Source organism: Gobius niger (assembly GCF_951799975.1).
Source record: "Gobius niger genome assembly, chromosome: 23".
In the NCBI taxonomy this organism is placed as follows: domain Eukaryota; kingdom Metazoa; phylum Chordata; class Actinopteri; order Gobiiformes; family Gobiidae; genus Gobius; species Gobius niger.
Genome location: NC_136874.1, coordinates 4,622,804 through 4,640,824, shown reverse-complemented (window position 1 = coordinate 4,640,824; position 18,021 = coordinate 4,622,804). Strand labels below are relative to the sequence as shown.

Below are 18,021 nucleotides of genomic sequence, written 5' to 3'. Positions count from 1 at the left end.
TTCGGCTTCACCCAGATCTAAAAGCTTCTTGACCTGAAAGCCTACAGCCTGTAGGCCAGGGTAACGCCTCATTTGAAATCTAAGACCTACAAAACTCATCTAAGCTTCTTTCTTGTTTTTGAGGTCAAGTTTTAGTTGTGGGATTTTTTCATGTTTATGTTGCTTTTTTTAGTTTTTTTGTTTTGTCGACTTTATTTTGGAGCCTATACAACGGCAACAAACCTCAGCACTGGTCAGAGTAACGTACATTCACAGGATCGGGAAGGCGAGGGGAAAGCGTTTGGAGCAAAACAGGTTGAGAGACGGTGTTTTTTTTCCTCTCTTCGCGATTACGTCGTTCGCTTGCGTCAATGACTTTGTTTTCCAATCTCCACAATGCCCAGCAGCGACGGCACAGTCCCAGAGCGCACCGACAGCAGCCGCCCGTCGGAAAACTGTATCATTATTGCAGTGACGCACGGTGATTTAAAAGCCCAACATCTCGAAATATTGTTGAGATGCGAAGCGTACGGGCGGCCACTCGAACGCTGACCTCTATCAGGCAGGAGAGATGGGGTTAGGAGCTGCTCCATGCATTATTTATAAGCAGAACAGGGGGCTGTCAATACAATCACAAAGGCGGAGAGTTTATGTAAATATTTGGAGGCTCGGGAATACGTTTCTGATGTGGTATTTCACGACAAAAACGGCAATAAATGGAAGACTCCTGTGACTTAAACTTTAGCCCTGGTTCAGTAATGTTCAGATGAGACACAATTTGGAACCTTTGCTGTAGATATAACTAATTATTACTAGTTATTTTGTCAGTTTTTGTCTCTTTTTTTAGTCCTGGTTTCGTCACCTGTTCCAGTAGATCCTCCACCTTCCTCTGCCAGGACTCTCGCGACGCCATCAGGTCTAACTCTTTCTGCTGAGCGAGCTGGTTCAGCGCGGCCTGTTTGTCCGCCTCGTACTCCTCGTTCAGCTCCTCCTTCAGCAGACGAACCTCCTCTCTGAAAAGAAACAGGTGTGGAAAATGTCTTTACGATGGACTTATATCACACAATCACGGAAATCAATCAATGAAAGAGTCACAAACAAGTTTTCTTACTTCTAGGGCTGGTATAGACAAAAAAGGTCTAGGTACGACTGGTATCAAAAAGAAAAATATAAATCTTTATATTCAAGTTTTGATGCTGTTGGTCATCAAAGAAAAAAAAGTGGAATACAAGAATTGAATGATGAATTGAAAAAAGGGGAAGAAATTGGGAAAAACAAGCTGGGAAAAATAAGGGGAAAAAAAATTAAAAATTGGGAAAAGAAATGGAATAAAAGTTGGAAAATGAGGTGCAAAATTAAGAAAAAAATTGGGAAAAAATACAAAAAATGTAGGAAAAATAAATGGCGAAAATTGGATAAAAACACATAGAAAAGATTTGGGGAAAAGTGGAAAAAAATTGTTAAAAATGGGGGGAAAATTAAGTGTTTCTTCTGCACTTTTGTCGTTGGAGGAAGTTTCTTGCGTATTTCATCAAAAAAAAATGATACAAATGCCATTCTCTGGTTCTATATGAAAAATATTATATATATTCGATACCTTTTAGCTTAGGCATCAAAAAAGTATTGTTAAAGGATCACTCAAAAAGTTGTTCCTTCGGGTCCGAACTGCCATCATGCCATCAGCTTAATATAGAAGGTGCAGTTACACGTATGACCTGAGGTGGCAGTAGTGAGCATAAAATGGCTAACTTGCATCTAGCCCCTTCAAAGTACCAGTATCTATTTTTTTTTTTATAATACCCAGCAGCCCTACTTCCTTCTGTGTGCAGTGCGTCGTTACCTGAGCGCGTCTCTCCACTTCTGGTCCAGATCGTCGGCCATCTTGTCCATCTTCTGCTTCTCCTCGGTTCGGATCGACATGACCCTGGCCTCGTGCTGCTGCTTCTGCGTCTCGATCTCCTCCTGAAAAAACAAAGTCAACACAATATTCAAAAAGGGTGGGATCTTTGGACAGGTAAACCGTTCTCAAAAAAAGTTGTTATTTTTGCCGCTTTCAATGTGTTTTACAAGGCTGTGGGAACCGAGGGGGCTGTGGGAACCGAGGGGGCTGAGGGCGCTGCAGCACCCACTGGTGGATAGTTTGGGAACAGCAGGCAATAAAAATAAATAGGTAATATGCACAGAAAAACGTTTTTTGAGGGGACACTTTCTTTCCAGATACGTTTAGATTTGGGCAATGCCGAACTTGAGAAAATGTAAGGTGAGGACTAACGTAGCGCATGTTCTCCGGTTCGAGCACTTTACCCAAACCTAAAAGCTTCCTACAGGCCAATGTAATGCCTCATTTGAAAGCTAAGGCCTACAAAACTGATCTAACATTTGTACTTGTGTTTTTATAACTTTTCTGCGGTTAAAAGCTCCAAAAAGTATCAATTACAAAACCTGCGTTGTAGGAGCAGAGTGACTCATCAGGATCGCACACAACATGAAGCTACGGAGGTCGAGTTTTATCCAGACAGTGGAAGCACCTCGGGCTCAGATGGTTCATGAGCTCATTAGAAACCGTTCAGCTCCGGGAGAAAGTGACGCAGTCCGAGCGGAAAAAGAGCCAACATTTCATTTAAAAAGGACATTTTACATAATCCAAAGAACCCGGGGCTAAACGCTGACTTTGAAATGTTAATTAGCCATAGATTAAGACGCCGACAGGAACGTCTCCGTTAATGAACGATGTATAGGATTGATAGAAATAAATTCGCCACATTTTTGTATCTGATTGACCTGAAATGATTTGACTGTTAATTCCTTTGACGTTTTTATGTCCAACTGGTAAAGGTAGAAGAAAAAAACAGGCACTGGAAGCGTTAAAGCAGAACTAAGTAACGTGTTTACCTTTATAAATCCTTTCCGCAGTCCCTCTAGGAGTAATACAAGTGTTAATGGGATGATTGTAGGGTCTTTCATCTCCCCCTGGTGTCTCTGGAAAAAGCTAACAGGCTAATGGGCAAAGCTAACTGTGAGCTAGCGCCACTTAAACAGTATTTACAGCCAAGTTTGAGTGAAAAAAAAACTCATCTCCATTGTGTAATTGGATGTACAATATCCCTCTCTCCCTTTGTCTTTTCTGTCAGTGTAGTATTTACTCTCACGGACAATTGATGAGTAAAAAAAACACAACATGCTACGACACCTGCAGTGGCACTTATGGCCTCTAGGGGCATGAGTTACATAGTACTGCTTTAAACACTTCCTATGGTGTTTAATGTTTAATAGCCTAAAAATAATTGTTTTATTTTGTTTGCACAGTCATATTCTGACCAGGAATGTTACTTATACAAACTACGGTAATATATTAGTCATTACACTTTAACCTCATACATGATTTAATGTGGCCCTTCGTAGAGCATGAATTTCTGAGTATGTAAAAAATACCATTATTGTGCTGAGTTATGCATTTTTAAAGAAATAATCAGCCACTAGGGGGCAGCTTGAATTAAAAAAATAGGAAATGATTCCACCCGTGTCCAGCAGAGGGCACTGGCATTAGAGATCAGGATAAACAACACATTATAGCCATGTGGTAACAATGGTAACTTACAGCCATCCAGTGTGGAGTGAATTAATAATGACTATATGTAACACACATGTTTTTATGCCCTTTTTTTGAGCTTTTTTGGGACTTTTCTTTTTTTCCTGCACATTTTTGCTGCTCTTTTGTGGCTTTTTGTGGCCTATTCAAGTAAGGCAAGGCAAGGCAACTTTATTTATACCGCGCATTTCGTACACAAGGCAACTCAATGCGCCTAGGCAACTCAATGCCTAAGTAGTTTGGTCATTTTAAGGGCAAACAGTCATCAAGCAGTAGTTTCAGCTCACAAAATCTGTCCAGTAATGTAGGTGAAGGTGTAATCTTTAGAGAAAGTAAATATCATGTTGCCTGTATCAAGTTTAGGGACAAAGTTTGGCTTATACAAAAAGAAAACAGTCCATACACTATCACTTAGCGGCTCGGCAATCCTACTCCACTCAACTACATAATCAGAAATGTCAATATTGAGTTGTAAATCGCCGGCCCGTCTCCAGATTGCGATGATGACTAAGCGTGTTTTGACGCGAGCGAGGGCTTTGATTCATTCGAGCGGCGGAGACGGGGTAAATATTTAGACACATTAACGCCACGGTGTCATTCTGTCGCTGAACACACAGACAGTTTGTACAGCTTTAGACGGCAAAGCCAGAGAGCCGATGTTCCAGCGCTCGGATATGGGCAAACATTACCGCAGATATGTTATTACTGTGGAATCTGAGCGCTGTGGAGAGACACACGTACAACAAGTGGAGTTTTATCTGTTGTAAGTGATCACAGGGCCTACAATTTGTTTTTCTTGACAGAATCTTTAATCTGAACAAATACTGCCCTGAGCAAGTGTTGATGCTGTCAGAAGAAGAAAAAAACTCCATGATAATATTAAACTGTACATGATTTAGACTTAATAAGACCAGCATAATCAAAGTAATCCAACGACTGATTAATACTTCTACAAGCAATCTAGTTACTTCTTTGATTACTTTATTATTACTATTCGCTTTAGTTGTAAAAAAGGATGAAACCAGGCTGTTTAGCTCTGGCCCATTTAATTTTTCTCTGGTGAAAATGTCTTGTTGCCAAAAGAACCTGTTTCCAGCCAGACTTTACATTTCTGACAAGGCCGTGGGAACCCAGGGTGCTGAAGGTGATGCAGCACCCCCTGGTTGATAGTTTGTGCATTGCAAGCAGTGTTATTGAATAGGAAATGGCACAGAAAAAGTGTTTTTTGGGGCAGCACTCCCTAAACAAAACATGTTTCAACGGCTCTGATTTCTGTAATCAACAGTTATTTGATTAAGTAATAATAATCTAATTACCATCACTGGCAACACTCCATAGGACTGCTTTAATGTACGAAATATTGATTCTAAAAGTCAAGATCTGTACAAACATCGATTTTGAAATATAACAGGGCTGATTACAGGGCTGGGTCAAATATCGTTTTGCAATATGTCTCAACTTTATTGCGATACATATATCGTGGAATAAATTAGCTGAGACTGGTTTGTAGAACAGCTTGTGCTATAAGTGCTGGTTTCTTTAACTGTGACGAACCCAGCGTCATCACAGGAGGAACATCATACTATATACAGTAATACTAAGCTCAGCCCAGACTTTAAAGGTCGACCTTTTCACTGACACACTCGCCCTCTTCTGTTTTCATCGATACATAAATCATATCGGAAACCATGTATCGCAATACTTTTGATACTCAACTCCGTTATAGGGAAAAAAAAATATGCAAATGTTTTTGATTCAAAGATAGTTTTGTTCAATCCATTATTGGTTCTGATTGGTCTACAAGTTTTGATCAATATTAGACTGATTTATATTTAATGAAAAAATGTGGAAACGCGTGTATCGTCCCAACCCTACTACAGCAGTTTATACAGAAAAAAATAAGTGCCATTTTTTCTTATGGGGACATTTCAAAAACATAAAGATTGAAAGATAATCACAATAACATTGAAGGCCTTATACTTGATATTTTGAGTGACTGTCATGTAAACTCGCTGCTAGTTCACCCTCTTCTTCACTCTTTTGTCTGCTTTTACATTATACTCAAGGACAAAACACATTTCATTCCATACTGAGAAAAACATGAGGTATAGAGCCTTTAAAGGTTAGGGATTGTGGAAGGAGGATTGCAAAAAGAACAAAAGGCAGTGAAGCTTCATGTTCAATTCAAGCAGAGCAGGCTGGTGAAGATGCAAACATTACAATACTGGGAAAAGTGCATTTGTGCAAAGTGAACTTTACTCCTTCATTGTGTTTCTCAGTGAAGTTGCAGTGCCAGAGCTTTAGAAGAGTGCGATGCAAGTATTCAAAGAAATCCAAGGACTTCATGATCTTACCAAGAGCGTGGACATTTTTTGTTTAAATCGCTTTTTCTGCATTGGCAAAACAAGCAGCGGGGAACGCAAGAATGACTTGTTAGTGAACACAGATGATCACGAAGCAAAAGAAAACACGTGGAGCAGCCGTTAGCGCTTAGCAAACACGATTTAAGGTCAGCACACACTACATGACTTTTCTGGTCTTAAAGGATTTTATATAGAACGGGGGGTCCACACTACACACTAGAACGTCTGGGGGTTCACACATAACGCCTGAGAATCGTGAGAGCGACACACGACACGATTCTGACAAACAGCTGATGTTTTATAGCACGTCTGTCCTCTCTACCACCTCATTTCTCCTCCGGCTTCAAAAACTCAAATCCGCAAAGACAGGCCTGTGTTTGTGAGCGTGGGAAAACATGTGCGTGTCCCGATTGGTCAACAGTGTCAACAATGTCACAACACCGCAGTGCTGGACTACTGCTACGAAGCCTTACACTTGGCTATAGAGTTCGGGAATGTGACGTCATATCGCAAAGCATTATGGGATTAGCAGCAATTGTAAACTAATGGAGATTTTAAAAGTTAAAACACTGGCGTTATTGTTCACATTAAAACACTTGGACACCACAGTGAGTTAGATGTGTTTACCAACAGTAACTCAGCAGCTAACGGAGTTGTTCTGTTTTTAGCTCATGTTAGTCTATGGAAATGTGTGCTAAGAGCTGCAAAGATGGCGGATCTCCATTGTAACTGTGGACTTTCCCGAACTCTACAGTGTAGTTCTGTCAATTGGAGACAAAGGTCGGCGACACGAAGAAGCGGGACGTATTTCAGTGGATTTACTAAGAAAAGGAGACGGTCCTCAGCCCCGAGATGGAGGAGACGGAGGAGGAGACAGCGGAGAGAGGCGAGCGGAGAAAGGCTAGCCTTTAGCGGCGAGGTGAAGCTGAGCAGTTTGTCTCCAAACTCTGAACTAAGTAAGTCCCGCTAAACTCTGTTCACGGTTGAAATGTTGCTTGGTGGTTCTCGTGAACTTTTGGTGATATAAAGTTGTGCTGTTTCGTGTGGGGCTGTGGCCATGAAATGAGTCGTATGCACCGCTGTTTTGACAGAGAAAAGAGAAGGGGGAGGCGCTGCGGCGTTTTTCTGTCTTTATTTCACTCTGTCATTGGCCGCTGCTTTCTGTGTGTTCACATTTGGAACGGTAAAATCACCTACGCATTTCCCGTGCGTCCAAGAAAATCGGGTTTATGAATCAAACATGTTTCCTACGACTGGAGTCTAGTTGCGTCTTTCTGCTGACACGATTTGAATCCAAGTCCAGTCGTGACCCCCCCACACTACAGGACCCAACTCGGCGTGACTGAGAACTAGAGCAAAATCGGGCATAAAAGCCGTGTAGTGTGTGCTGACCTTATTGGACCTATTTGGAAGATTTCTGAAGGTCGTTTGAGTTTTGGCACAGCTTTTCTGATCCAAAACAACGACTCTGAAACTCACAGGGGCTGAAAATAGCTTAACAACAGCAGTCTCGTCATTATCACAGCTGGTTTAATAGCAGCTCATTTCCTGCCTTTGCATCTTCACTTCAATGTCAGAGTGAGCAGGAAGTGGTTGCTGCCTCACTGCCTCTCACCTGCAGGTCGGTGAGCAGGTTGCTGGTCTCTCTCACTCGGGCCCTTGTCGCGTCCAGCTCGATGCGGAGCTTCTCTTGCGTTTCTTTCAAGCAGGAGATTTGGGTTTGGGCCGAGTTGACGTTCTGCTCCCCCTCTCGCACCAGCTCCTGCAGATGGGACACCTGGCGGGGCAAGAACAGGGAAGTGAATGAGCAGCTTCTCAATCTGCTTTAGTTTGATATTGTCAGGAACCAGGGTTTAAACAAGTCAGATCTAATCAAATTTAATGCTTGGGACTGAACATGTTTTGAAATTATACAGTAAAACTTGTTGAGCAATGTCAGAATCTTCTAAGAAATTTACATTAAAGGGACTATACGGAGTTTAAACATGTCCTTTCCTTAAATTTCCTTCCCCTACATGTTCCAGCCATGTCCTAAGGTGTAGAATGATTCCAGACCTGCCTCTAAAATCCTGTGCAGTCACTCATAGAAGCTGCAGTTACACTTATGACCTGAGGTGGCAGCAGTGAGTATAAAATGGCCAACTTGCATCTAGTCTCTTTAAGTGTCAGTTTAAATCCATTTAAGGCCATGGTTTTGGTCAAATTCACGTTAATCTCTAAGGATGGTATGTTGTTGTTTGGTGGGAGTTCCCTCTCCTGGTAGAAGTGGAAATTGTCCGTCTTAAGTGGAATATACAAGCTTTAATTTGAAGCTAGCGGTTTGGTAATTGATCAATGACACCGTGATAAACACAATAAGAACATGTGATCTGTGCTATTTTATGTGAGTGGTTCCCAAAGTATCCATGTGGGAAGATGTCTATTCAACAATTCTTAATGCATTGGGTTCTGTGATTCCTAAAACCTGTTTCTTTTTGTATTTTGGAGATATAATGGGTGGTAATGCAGAAAGAAATCTTGCGGTTTTCTCTAATTTAGACATTTTTCGTGATCGAACCAAGAATACTTTGCGTCTTTGAGGACATTTCTCACTGGTTCTGAGGTGATCTCGCTTGAAATAAGAAAGTAAAACTGCCAATGGGACAACTTACTTACCCCATTGGCAAATAAAACAGCCTTAAATATAGACAAAATGTGTTCTATTCTCAGGACAAGTGAAATAATCTGAGTCAAGCTAATTAACCTTTACAGGGGGGCGTCCTGGTTTGGTCGTATGGTCATTTTGGGGGTCAGTCCTGGAACAGTTTTGGAAACCCCTATATCACACAACCACTTCCAGAAAAGGCAAGTCAAAGTGCAATAAGCAAAGACCAAAATCAACAGGTTTTTGATGAATACGGTAATAACAATGAAGGAAAAAGGTAATAACAAGCGTCTCCATGTATGGTAATAACGTGATGCTCCGAGTTTTCTCTCACCTCTTGATTGGCCATGTTGAGTTTGGCCGACAGCTCCTCTTTCAGGTTGTCCAGCTGCTGTTGAAGTCTGTCTCTCTGCTCCTCCAACGACAAGCGCTTGATCTCAAACTCCTGGCTCATTTTCTGAAGGATTAAAAACACAAAAAACAAATGACGTTAAAGTTTTTCTTAAATAATAAACCCATAGCACAGGCTCTCCTGTCAGTCAGTGGGACATATTGCGGGAAAGTGAACATTTAAGAGCGTTGGTTTAGTTCTTGATTTAGCTTTATGTAGCAGTAAGTCAAATTTCATGCTCTTTAATGTTGACACACAATATTTTTAATTCCACAAATGCAAAAAAATATATGCAATTATACTTGATGAGAGATATTCAAAAGTAAATTGGACACAACAGGAAACTTATGAGCAACTGAATGTGTTTGGTCATGCTTTCGTGACAAAATAACATATTTTTTTAAATTTATTTTCGTAGGTTTTTCGTTGCTTTGTCATCACTTTTGTTGTGTTATTGTTGCTTTTCCGGCATGTTTTTGGTTGCACTCTTGTTGCTTCTTTGTTGTGTTTTTGGCACTTTTTTTGTCGCTTTTTAATTTTGTTATTGTTGCTTTTCCAGCACGTTTGTGTTGCTCTTTTATCGCTTTTTCGTTGTGTTTTCATCATAATTTTTTCGCTATTTTGATGCTTCAAAAGGTATTAGAACTGGAGAAAATCCTGCAGGTTGGAGTTAAGAAGTTAAAGGGACTATACAGAGTTTAAAAATGTTAAAATGAAGTATTTTCCTCCCCCTACATGTTTTTACAATGTCATATTCACCACAACTGCCTCTAAAATCCTGCACTGTCACTCAAAAAGGTGTTAATTCGGGTCTGAAGTGCCGTCATGCACGAGCTTAGTATAGAAGTTGCAGTTACACGTATGACCTGAGGTGGCAGCAGTGAGTATAAAAAGGATAACTTGCATCTAGCCCCTTTAAAACTCTATAATAGTCCTGGTTTAGCTGTTTTATATTAGTTTTGACCTGGTTCAGCCATTTTCTAACCCTAACTTACATTCATCCTCGTTTCATCCTCACTTTAGCCTTGGGTAAGTCTCATCATGCATAGCTGATCCTCATGTTTTGCTTGATTTCTACACACCTCCATATATATGCAAACTTGGCTGGACTTTGGCCCCAGAATAAGCGGCGCTGCCTCTGCCCCGTTGGTTGAGCGAGGCTTAAATTGCATTTGTAAATCCTATTTGCTTCACGTGACTCCGGGAGGACACGTGAGATGCCGTCTGGATTTAAAATAGGGCTAGTTTCCTTAAAAGTGGAGAGCCCCGGAAGATTATTCCCCCTGTTTGATGTTTACACGCGCGGCTTCTCGAGCGCAGGGGATTTATTAAGACACAAATCGTTGGTGGGGCCGTTTCAATTTGAGGAAGGTGGTTCGGCTAAAGTAGAGGAGTGTCAAGCAGAGACATGGGCATCTCTACATTCCTGTTTGCATCTCTCGTCTCTCTCCTCGGAGTAAAGTGGCTTGAACAATGGGACGTAGCGGCCGATCAGATATGAATCAGCTTTAGGTTTTCAGTGCACTCTTTGGTCGAGCGGAGACGAGCACATTCCCCCCGTCACGTTTCCCTGCCTCGGAGCCGTTCACTTAACTCTGATTAGAACAGAAGCCTTTACATAAGCAGCCAGCCACAAAATGCAAAAATACAACACGTATTAGTGCAGTGTTATTCAAATGTCCCCTGCTACGAACACAACTGCAGAGGAAAGACATAGGTTTTCCCTCTTTTTAGCTGTTCTATGGCAGACTATAAACATACTTATCACACAGAAATAAAGTCAAGCCAAAATCAGATCCTCATGAATGTTTTTTCACAGCAAATTGTTCAGTAGAAGCGAAAAACGGCACTCGTATGTAGCATGAAGCTAAGGTTAGCCTCCAGGTTAGCATTGTCCGTTTTTTAACAGTTGGGCTTTGTTCCTCATCATCTTTATTTATGAGAAACATATATTCATAGCATTCAGCGTTTGTTAAAGCAGAACTAAGTAACTCATGCCCCTAGAGGCCATAAGCGCCACTGCAGGTGTCGTAGCATGTTACGGTTCTTTACTCATTAATCGTCCGTGAGAGTAAATACTACGTTGACAGAAAAGACAAAGGGACAGAGGGATATTGTTTATCCAATTACACAATGGAGATCGTTTTTTTCACTCAAACTTGGCTGTAAATACAGTTTAAGTGGCGCTCGCCCGCAGTTAGCTTTGCTCGTTAGCCTGTTAGCTTCTTCTTTGTGATTCCATTAACGTGTATTGGTGATTCCGACCTGGAGGAAGGAAAGTTGCAAGTGGGGTTTTCTGGAATGAGACACCAGGGGGAAATGAAAGACACCCCAATCATCCCATTAACACTTGCATTACCCCCAGAGGGACTACAGAAAGGATTTAGTAAAGTAAACAAGCTACTTAGTACTGCTTTAAAGTTATGGTGGAGAAATAAATGTTTTCCCCCTTCTTTCTTCCCCCCGGCAGCTTCGAACATGACCTGGGCAATTCCAAAGATGCCGTCTGTATCTACACGTTGTAATATTATGGTGCGTTCCAGGCAACTGGTAAACTTCCCCACTTGGAAGGAGCGTTGCTTCAATTGCAACTTGTAAACTCCAGACTGCTACGAGTTCAGATGCGAGTAATGGCGCCTCCCAGTGTTGGAGCAACTAATAATACAACTTACTTTTGGTCACAGCCTTCAACATAACGTCATGTCGCATGTTTTTACTTATATCTGGTTTGGAGAAGCTTTCATATGACGTTAGCATCGTATGAGCTAACTGTAGTAGCATTAGCCGTTTTGTTACATACGAGTTTATTCGCCACATTAGTCATGGTATACAAAAGTATTCAATTCTAAAGGGGTTGCATTGTTTAAGTTTTCTAAATGAATGTGAGGCGGTGCCAGGACAGCCGTGCACATCTGCATCATTACCTCTTCATCTCGCATTTGCTTTGATTCTCTCTATTTTAAAACCCGATGACAAAAGCATTACATAACGACATCATTCTAAAAAAACCCTTTCCTTCGTCATCGTTGTGCATCATGAAAGTAAATCCGTGCAGAGACGCTCAGTTCGCTCCCAGGCCTGGCTTAATGTCAATGTCAAGATCAACCAATTAGTGATAAGCTTCAAATAAAAAGAGAGCGAGAGAGAGGGGGGGAGAGAGATGAGGTGGTCGAATAAATTACAATAACAAGCATGTAAGGTCAATCCGTGATGCAGAGAAACCTTATTATCGTGCTTTCATTTTAACAACACAAATAGTTACAGTGTTAGACAAGGTTAAGGGAGCACTTTAAAGCCCAAATACTGCATTTTTAACAACATACATGTAAAAAAAAAAAGGGCATATTTCACTTCTTTAGAGTCACACACATTCCATAAAACAAAGGAATGAGGGGAAATGTTTATATTCAAAAGCAAAATTAACAATTTCAGCCGAAACGTATGGGGTTACACTTATGGGGAGACACTGCAGGTGAATAGGGAAACTTTTGAAACATTTACTGTGGACATAAATATGAGAAAAAAATATATTGGAAGTTTTCTGTCATGTTATGTTTCCATATAAAAGTAAGGCCTGTTATGCAAAAAAAAAAAAGAAGCCCCATATTTTTGGTGACAAAATCTGTATAATGGATTGAGCCAGGTTTAAATGTATGTTTTAATTTGTTGACATATTAGACTTTTTTCAGACTGGATTTATAAAGTATAGCTTGTATAATTTCAAAATAAGCAGTTTTTTAGTGGAAAAATCTGTAAATCAGGCTAGGAATTAGAAAGACATTATTTGACGACCATTTTTTCGCTGGTAACAGAGGCTGTAAAAGGTGGAGGTCACCACTACCCATACTAGGCTGACCAATAGGATTCAAGGATATATTTTTGCCGATATTTTATGAAGTTATGCTCTAGTAATGAATGCATGGGTTGTTCCTAGTAGGCGACCAAGGGGGAAAGAATTAAAGTGATACTCTGGAAGTCTAAATATATTCGACCACCATGTCTTGCATTTTGATATTAAGTATTATTTTTATATATATTTTTGGTAAAGTCCCTTCTTTTAAGCAACCAATTAGACTCTAGCATCCTCCCGCATTGACCAATGAGACGAGCTTTTCCAGTTAACCAGCTTGTCAGGTCCAATCAGGAGGGAGGGGGAGGAGCTTGATCGTTTACTTTTGAAGCTTCTGTTCCTGCTTTCCTCATGTTGCAAACTAAGAAGGGGAGGAATTTGATTATTTACTTTCAAATTTCACTCTCTCCTCATGTACAGACTATCCCTTTAAAAAATCCCTCTGAAAATACTTATTATTAATATTGTTCAGTCCAAGGCTAGGAACTTTGAAGTCTGTAGGAGCTTCTTATGTGGAGATACTGTCGTACCAATGTGAGAAGGATGCCCATTAAACACGTATTATTGTGAAGATTAGGGTTTTTTGTTTGTTTCCAGGTGAAAGTTCATATGTTAAGAGACCAATGTGCTTGTAATATCTCCCCTTCAGCGGAAAAATACTTGATCATTTTCCGAAGAAATGTAGCACCACCTCATGAAACATTTGACCTTTCGAGTTCTCCCAGGTGTAAATCAATATCAAATCACAACAAACCCGGTGTAAAATCGATCTAAAGTGGACTAACTTATCCCTGAACCATCCAGGTCTGTGTCTATATAATTGTCATCTCTGTGGCCTCGCGAATACATTTATTTACTTTCCAGAGTCACAGCAGAGACGTAAATGTCAAACAGTCAAGCAATGTACGAGCGACTCCTACACTAAAATCCTCTCCTGAGCAAACACAACCTTTATTAAGTGGCTTACCTAAGAAACTCTACACAGGGAGGCATCCAGTTCAGCCAACAGGGCCACAAACCAGCGCTTTATATATAAATAAGCTTTCGGTGCTACTTTGAAGACACACAAATCGTTCGCCCTTTTTCTCCATTGCTTTATGTAAGATTGCCTTTTTCCCATCACCCCTATCTCCTCCCCACTCTCTCTCACTCTCTTTCTACAAGCTTCAAAGGAGCACAAGAGAGGAATACTAATGGGCTCCAAGACAGACAGGAGGGACACGCTATCGGGGCAAATTGACCTCCATCAATTAATTACCGGCGATTCGTTTAGAGACAGGGAGCATTAGCGGCAACAAATGGTGGAGATGTGTTCACCTGCGCACTCAAGACGAGAACGCGGTGACCCAACACGGCCCAAAAAGTCCACGTCCTGTCAGTGGAGACGATAGGAAAGCTCGTACCTTGATGACGAGCTGCTTCTCTTCTTCTTTCTCCTGCTGCGCGTCGTCTCTCAGCCGGCGGTGCTTCTCCTCCAGCTCCTCCAGCGCCCTCACCTGGGCGTCTTTGAACCGGCGCGTCTCGTCCTCGAAGTGCGCTCGGAGGCGGGACAGCTCCTTCTCGTGGCCTTGGTGCTCCTCGCGAAGGGACTGGAGAAAACGGAAAAGCATTGAGGGCCTAGCTCAGGGTCTCCGCAACTCTCCGGCCCGGAGACTAGTCGGAGACTCGAGTTGCCACGGGTCACGGGCATGTCTGGATTCAATTTCGACTCTTTGAGATTTTCTTGGTATCCGACCATGTAGACCTCACGAAGACCTGAAATTTAACCTGCTATTTTTCACAGACTACCTGGAGCAGGGGGGTCAAACTCATTTTGGGTCGCGGGCCGAAATTAAGCTCCCACGGCGGGTCGCGGGCCGCATATAGTAGAGAAAATATTCCCAATAAATAAGCTGTGATTTGGTCAAAACCCCAACTTGACTTTAGCTTCATTAACACACTTGTACACTTACACTTGTATTGCACTTTACAAGCCTGTGTCACAAGTTCCTCAAAGTACTACATAGTCATTATTCATTTACTCCACACTCGGTGGTGGTCGTAAGCAGTGTTAATTTCGTCGACTAAAATATTTAGTGTTAATTTTAATCAAAGCGATATTTTTTCCGACTAAAATTGGACTAAAACTAAATTAGAAGTTTCTCATGAGACTAAAACTGTGACTAAAATGTCCAGATATTTTAGTCGACTAAAATAAGACTAAACAAAAATGAAAAGGAGGGACTAAAATCAGCCAAACTTCTATTGACCGTCTGAAAGAGCCTCATATCATGTAAATTCTCTGCCAAAGGAGCAGCTCTGAGCTTTGTTCATGTGGAGCAGCTCCATGAAACAGAGGAACAAGATTAAATATGATTATCATGAATATCATAAATGCAAAGTCCACTAAATTCGTCTTAAATTTAGTCGACTAAATTGACATGCAATTTTAGTCGACTAAAACTAGACTAAAATCGAAAGTTTTTTTTGACTAAATCTCGACTAAAATTAAATTACAATTTAGTCAAAAGACTAAGACTAAAACTAAAATAAAATATGTTGTCAAAATTAACACTGGTCGTAAGCTGTTATTGAAGCCACAGCCGTCCTGGGGCAGACTGTCCATTTACCACGTGGCTATATAATGTGGTGGTCATATCCTGAGCTCTTATTATGTCAGTGCCCTCTGCTCTTTCCTTTATTTACATTTAAGGCCCCCTAGTGGCGAGAATGAGCATTCTGGTTATTTAAAAAATCATACCTCCGCACAGGAATGGGCTAAAGAGTTACTTTTTTTTTTTTACATACTCTGGAATTTATGCTCTACAGGGCCGGGGCTGGATTGTATGTTTGACACCCCTGACCTGGAGACTTGCCTTATCTTGAGAGGACATCTCCATGACCAGTGGCAACTCGAGTCTCCAACTACTAGTCTCCAGGGCAGTGAGAGCCCCTCAAAAGCGGCACTGTGTAACACTCCAGGTTAGCCTTGGTATTTTTGACTGTATATCCACTTTTCCCACCAAGAGTTCTCAGTGGACTCCAATGATCCCGTTCAACCAGCTTTATAAGGCTGAACGGACAGGGTTATCTCAGAGGGAGGTGCCTCGTCCTCACAGCCTCTTTGACCTTTGACTCCGACTATTCTCTCTTTGCATCCATTGATTGAGAGAAACAATTTCCTTCTTTACATTTAATGTCTTGAATTGAATGAAGCTGATTGGATTGGAAATATTAGCATTTATATTGCCCTCGCTTCCAAGAACTTTGCTAACAAGCCCCTTTTCATGTGTCATCACGCGTCTGTGTTGTCTGGATACTGTGTCAGGTTTCTGTTCAAACCAGTAGAAAATCCTGCGAATAAGTAAATATTATAAAATCACGCACCGGACACCAAGTTTTATTGACAATCACTTTGAGCAGTGCTTCTCAATCAGGGGTAAGGGGGCCCCTGAGGGTACTTGGCATTGCCTCAGATTAAACAAAGGTGAAACTGAGTAGAATTTCAATATTACTTTTAAAGAACAGTTAGTTTTAATGATGTTTTTGAGTATAAGGTTTGACTGTGAGAGTATTTTAGCAACATTTTGAACATTACACTCCACTAAATACTGCATAATCTCTGGCATGTCACTCATTTTGTAAAAAAAATGGCAAGAACCTCAAGTTAGGGGTCACTCAAGTATAAATGAAAGCCTCAAGGTGTAAGTGGGACATAAACGGTGACCACCACTGACTTCAACACGGTCCACAGGAAGTGAAGGCTTCACTGAACGACATGCCGTGTCTTAAAAAGTAGGTTTTTGCAGCTGTTTTGTCTCCAAACCATGGGGGTGATGACTAACGACTAAAGCGCATGCTCATTGTCCTGCGCCGGGGGGGAGGTGACACAAAAAAACAGGCTATATACAATATTCAAAAGCAAAAGGGGCACAACAGGCAACTTTGGAGCCAGAAATACACAGTTGAATGTGTTTAAGATCAATGTTTCAGTGGAGCAATGTTTTATTTCTCAAGAATGTTTGATTTAATGCCATGTTTGAATCCAATTTAATGCTTTTTAAGGGTTTCATTTTGGCACAGTTAATTTATACCCAGTGGAAACCATGGAGTAGCTGTAGATAAACTGTGTGCACTGTTTGCAAAAGGCTCTGGTCTGTTTTTGATGAGGTTTTAGCATTATAAAACGAATAATATTTCGTATAACATGTGACGTTTATTCCGACATACTGCAGGATCATGCTGCAGAGGGCGGGGCGGCTCAGTCCTCACCTGCTCCAGCTTGTGCACCTGCTGCTTGTGCTGCTCACTGGCCACTTGGCTCTTGTTCAGCAGCGCCTCCCGCTCCTCCTCCATGTTCCGGATCTTGTCCTTCAGCCGGCTCTGCTCCTGGTCCAGGTTGCGGATCGTGGCTTCGTGGGACATGTGCGTGGCCTGCAACGACCCGATCTGACCTGGGACAAGGAAACCCAATACTCACACTACTGACTACATTTACTCCCACTACTACTACGCACTCGACATTGCAGTATTTTGTACCTGCTTTGTGTAGTATTTCGGTGGCCTGTTGCTGCACCCTCTCTCTGCTCACTTCCAGCTCGTACTCTGTGTCTTTGAGCTGCATGACCCAGATCTCCCCGTCCTGAATGGCCTCCTCCAGCTGTTTGTGCAGATTCTGACAAAAAACAACAACACACAAATAATTCAAATACAGCATTTTAACTTTGCCCACAGTCACAAAAAATAGCTCAAATTTATCGCGATGCGTCCCACACGTTTCCCTCAGGCGTGTTCCTCTCGTCTTTGTTTGGAGATGGGGTTTATTCGTTAGTTTAAACCCATTTGGCCTTTTACGTTTATCTCCGTGAAGCAGAAGAATGTGTTTTAGCATTTCAAACATTTGTCCGTGAGTCTGGAATTTAAATAGTTTAAGTTTTCGCTTTTATGAGAAGAGCCCAGGGGGAAGGAAGCTGGTTATGGGAATCACACTTTTTAACTCTTTTTAGACGCTTTCTGAGGGACTATAAACATATTTAGCACACGCAAATAAAGCCAAGTCTGAACCCTAGCCATTAGCATGTAGCATGAAGCTAACGTTAGAAACACGGTTTACCTCCTTCGTTACTTATGTATTTATGGCTTTGTTACATTCATTATTCAGCTATTGTTAAAGTAAAGTGTGTTTATGTCTCTGAGCTGGTCTAGGGTCCCACAGAACAGCTGGAG

General features: G+C 41.4%; 1 protein-coding gene across 6 annotated transcripts in view; it reads right to left on the bottom strand.

Moving 5' to 3' along the window:
• The window catches only part of fam184aa (family with sequence similarity 184 member Aa), a 69,289-nt gene that overhangs the window by 17,464 nt on the left and 33,804 nt on the right, over positions 1-18,021 (bottom strand). For all 6 annotated transcript variants that reach the window (XM_079581979.1, XM_079581981.1, XM_079581980.1 and 3 more), the window contains exons 8-14: positions 17,335-17,470; positions 17,068-17,249; positions 14,220-14,405; positions 8,910-9,032; positions 7,547-7,708; positions 1,820-1,941; positions 842-992 (exon numbers count right to left, since the gene is read on the bottom strand). In XM_079581979.1, the coding sequence (XP_079438105.1) occupies positions 842-992; positions 1,820-1,941; positions 7,547-7,708; positions 8,910-9,032; positions 14,220-14,405; positions 17,068-17,249; positions 17,335-17,470 (1,062 nt within the window). The remainder of the gene's footprint in view (positions 1-841; positions 993-1,819; positions 1,942-7,546; positions 7,709-8,909; positions 9,033-14,219; positions 14,406-17,067; positions 17,250-17,334; positions 17,471-18,021) is intronic.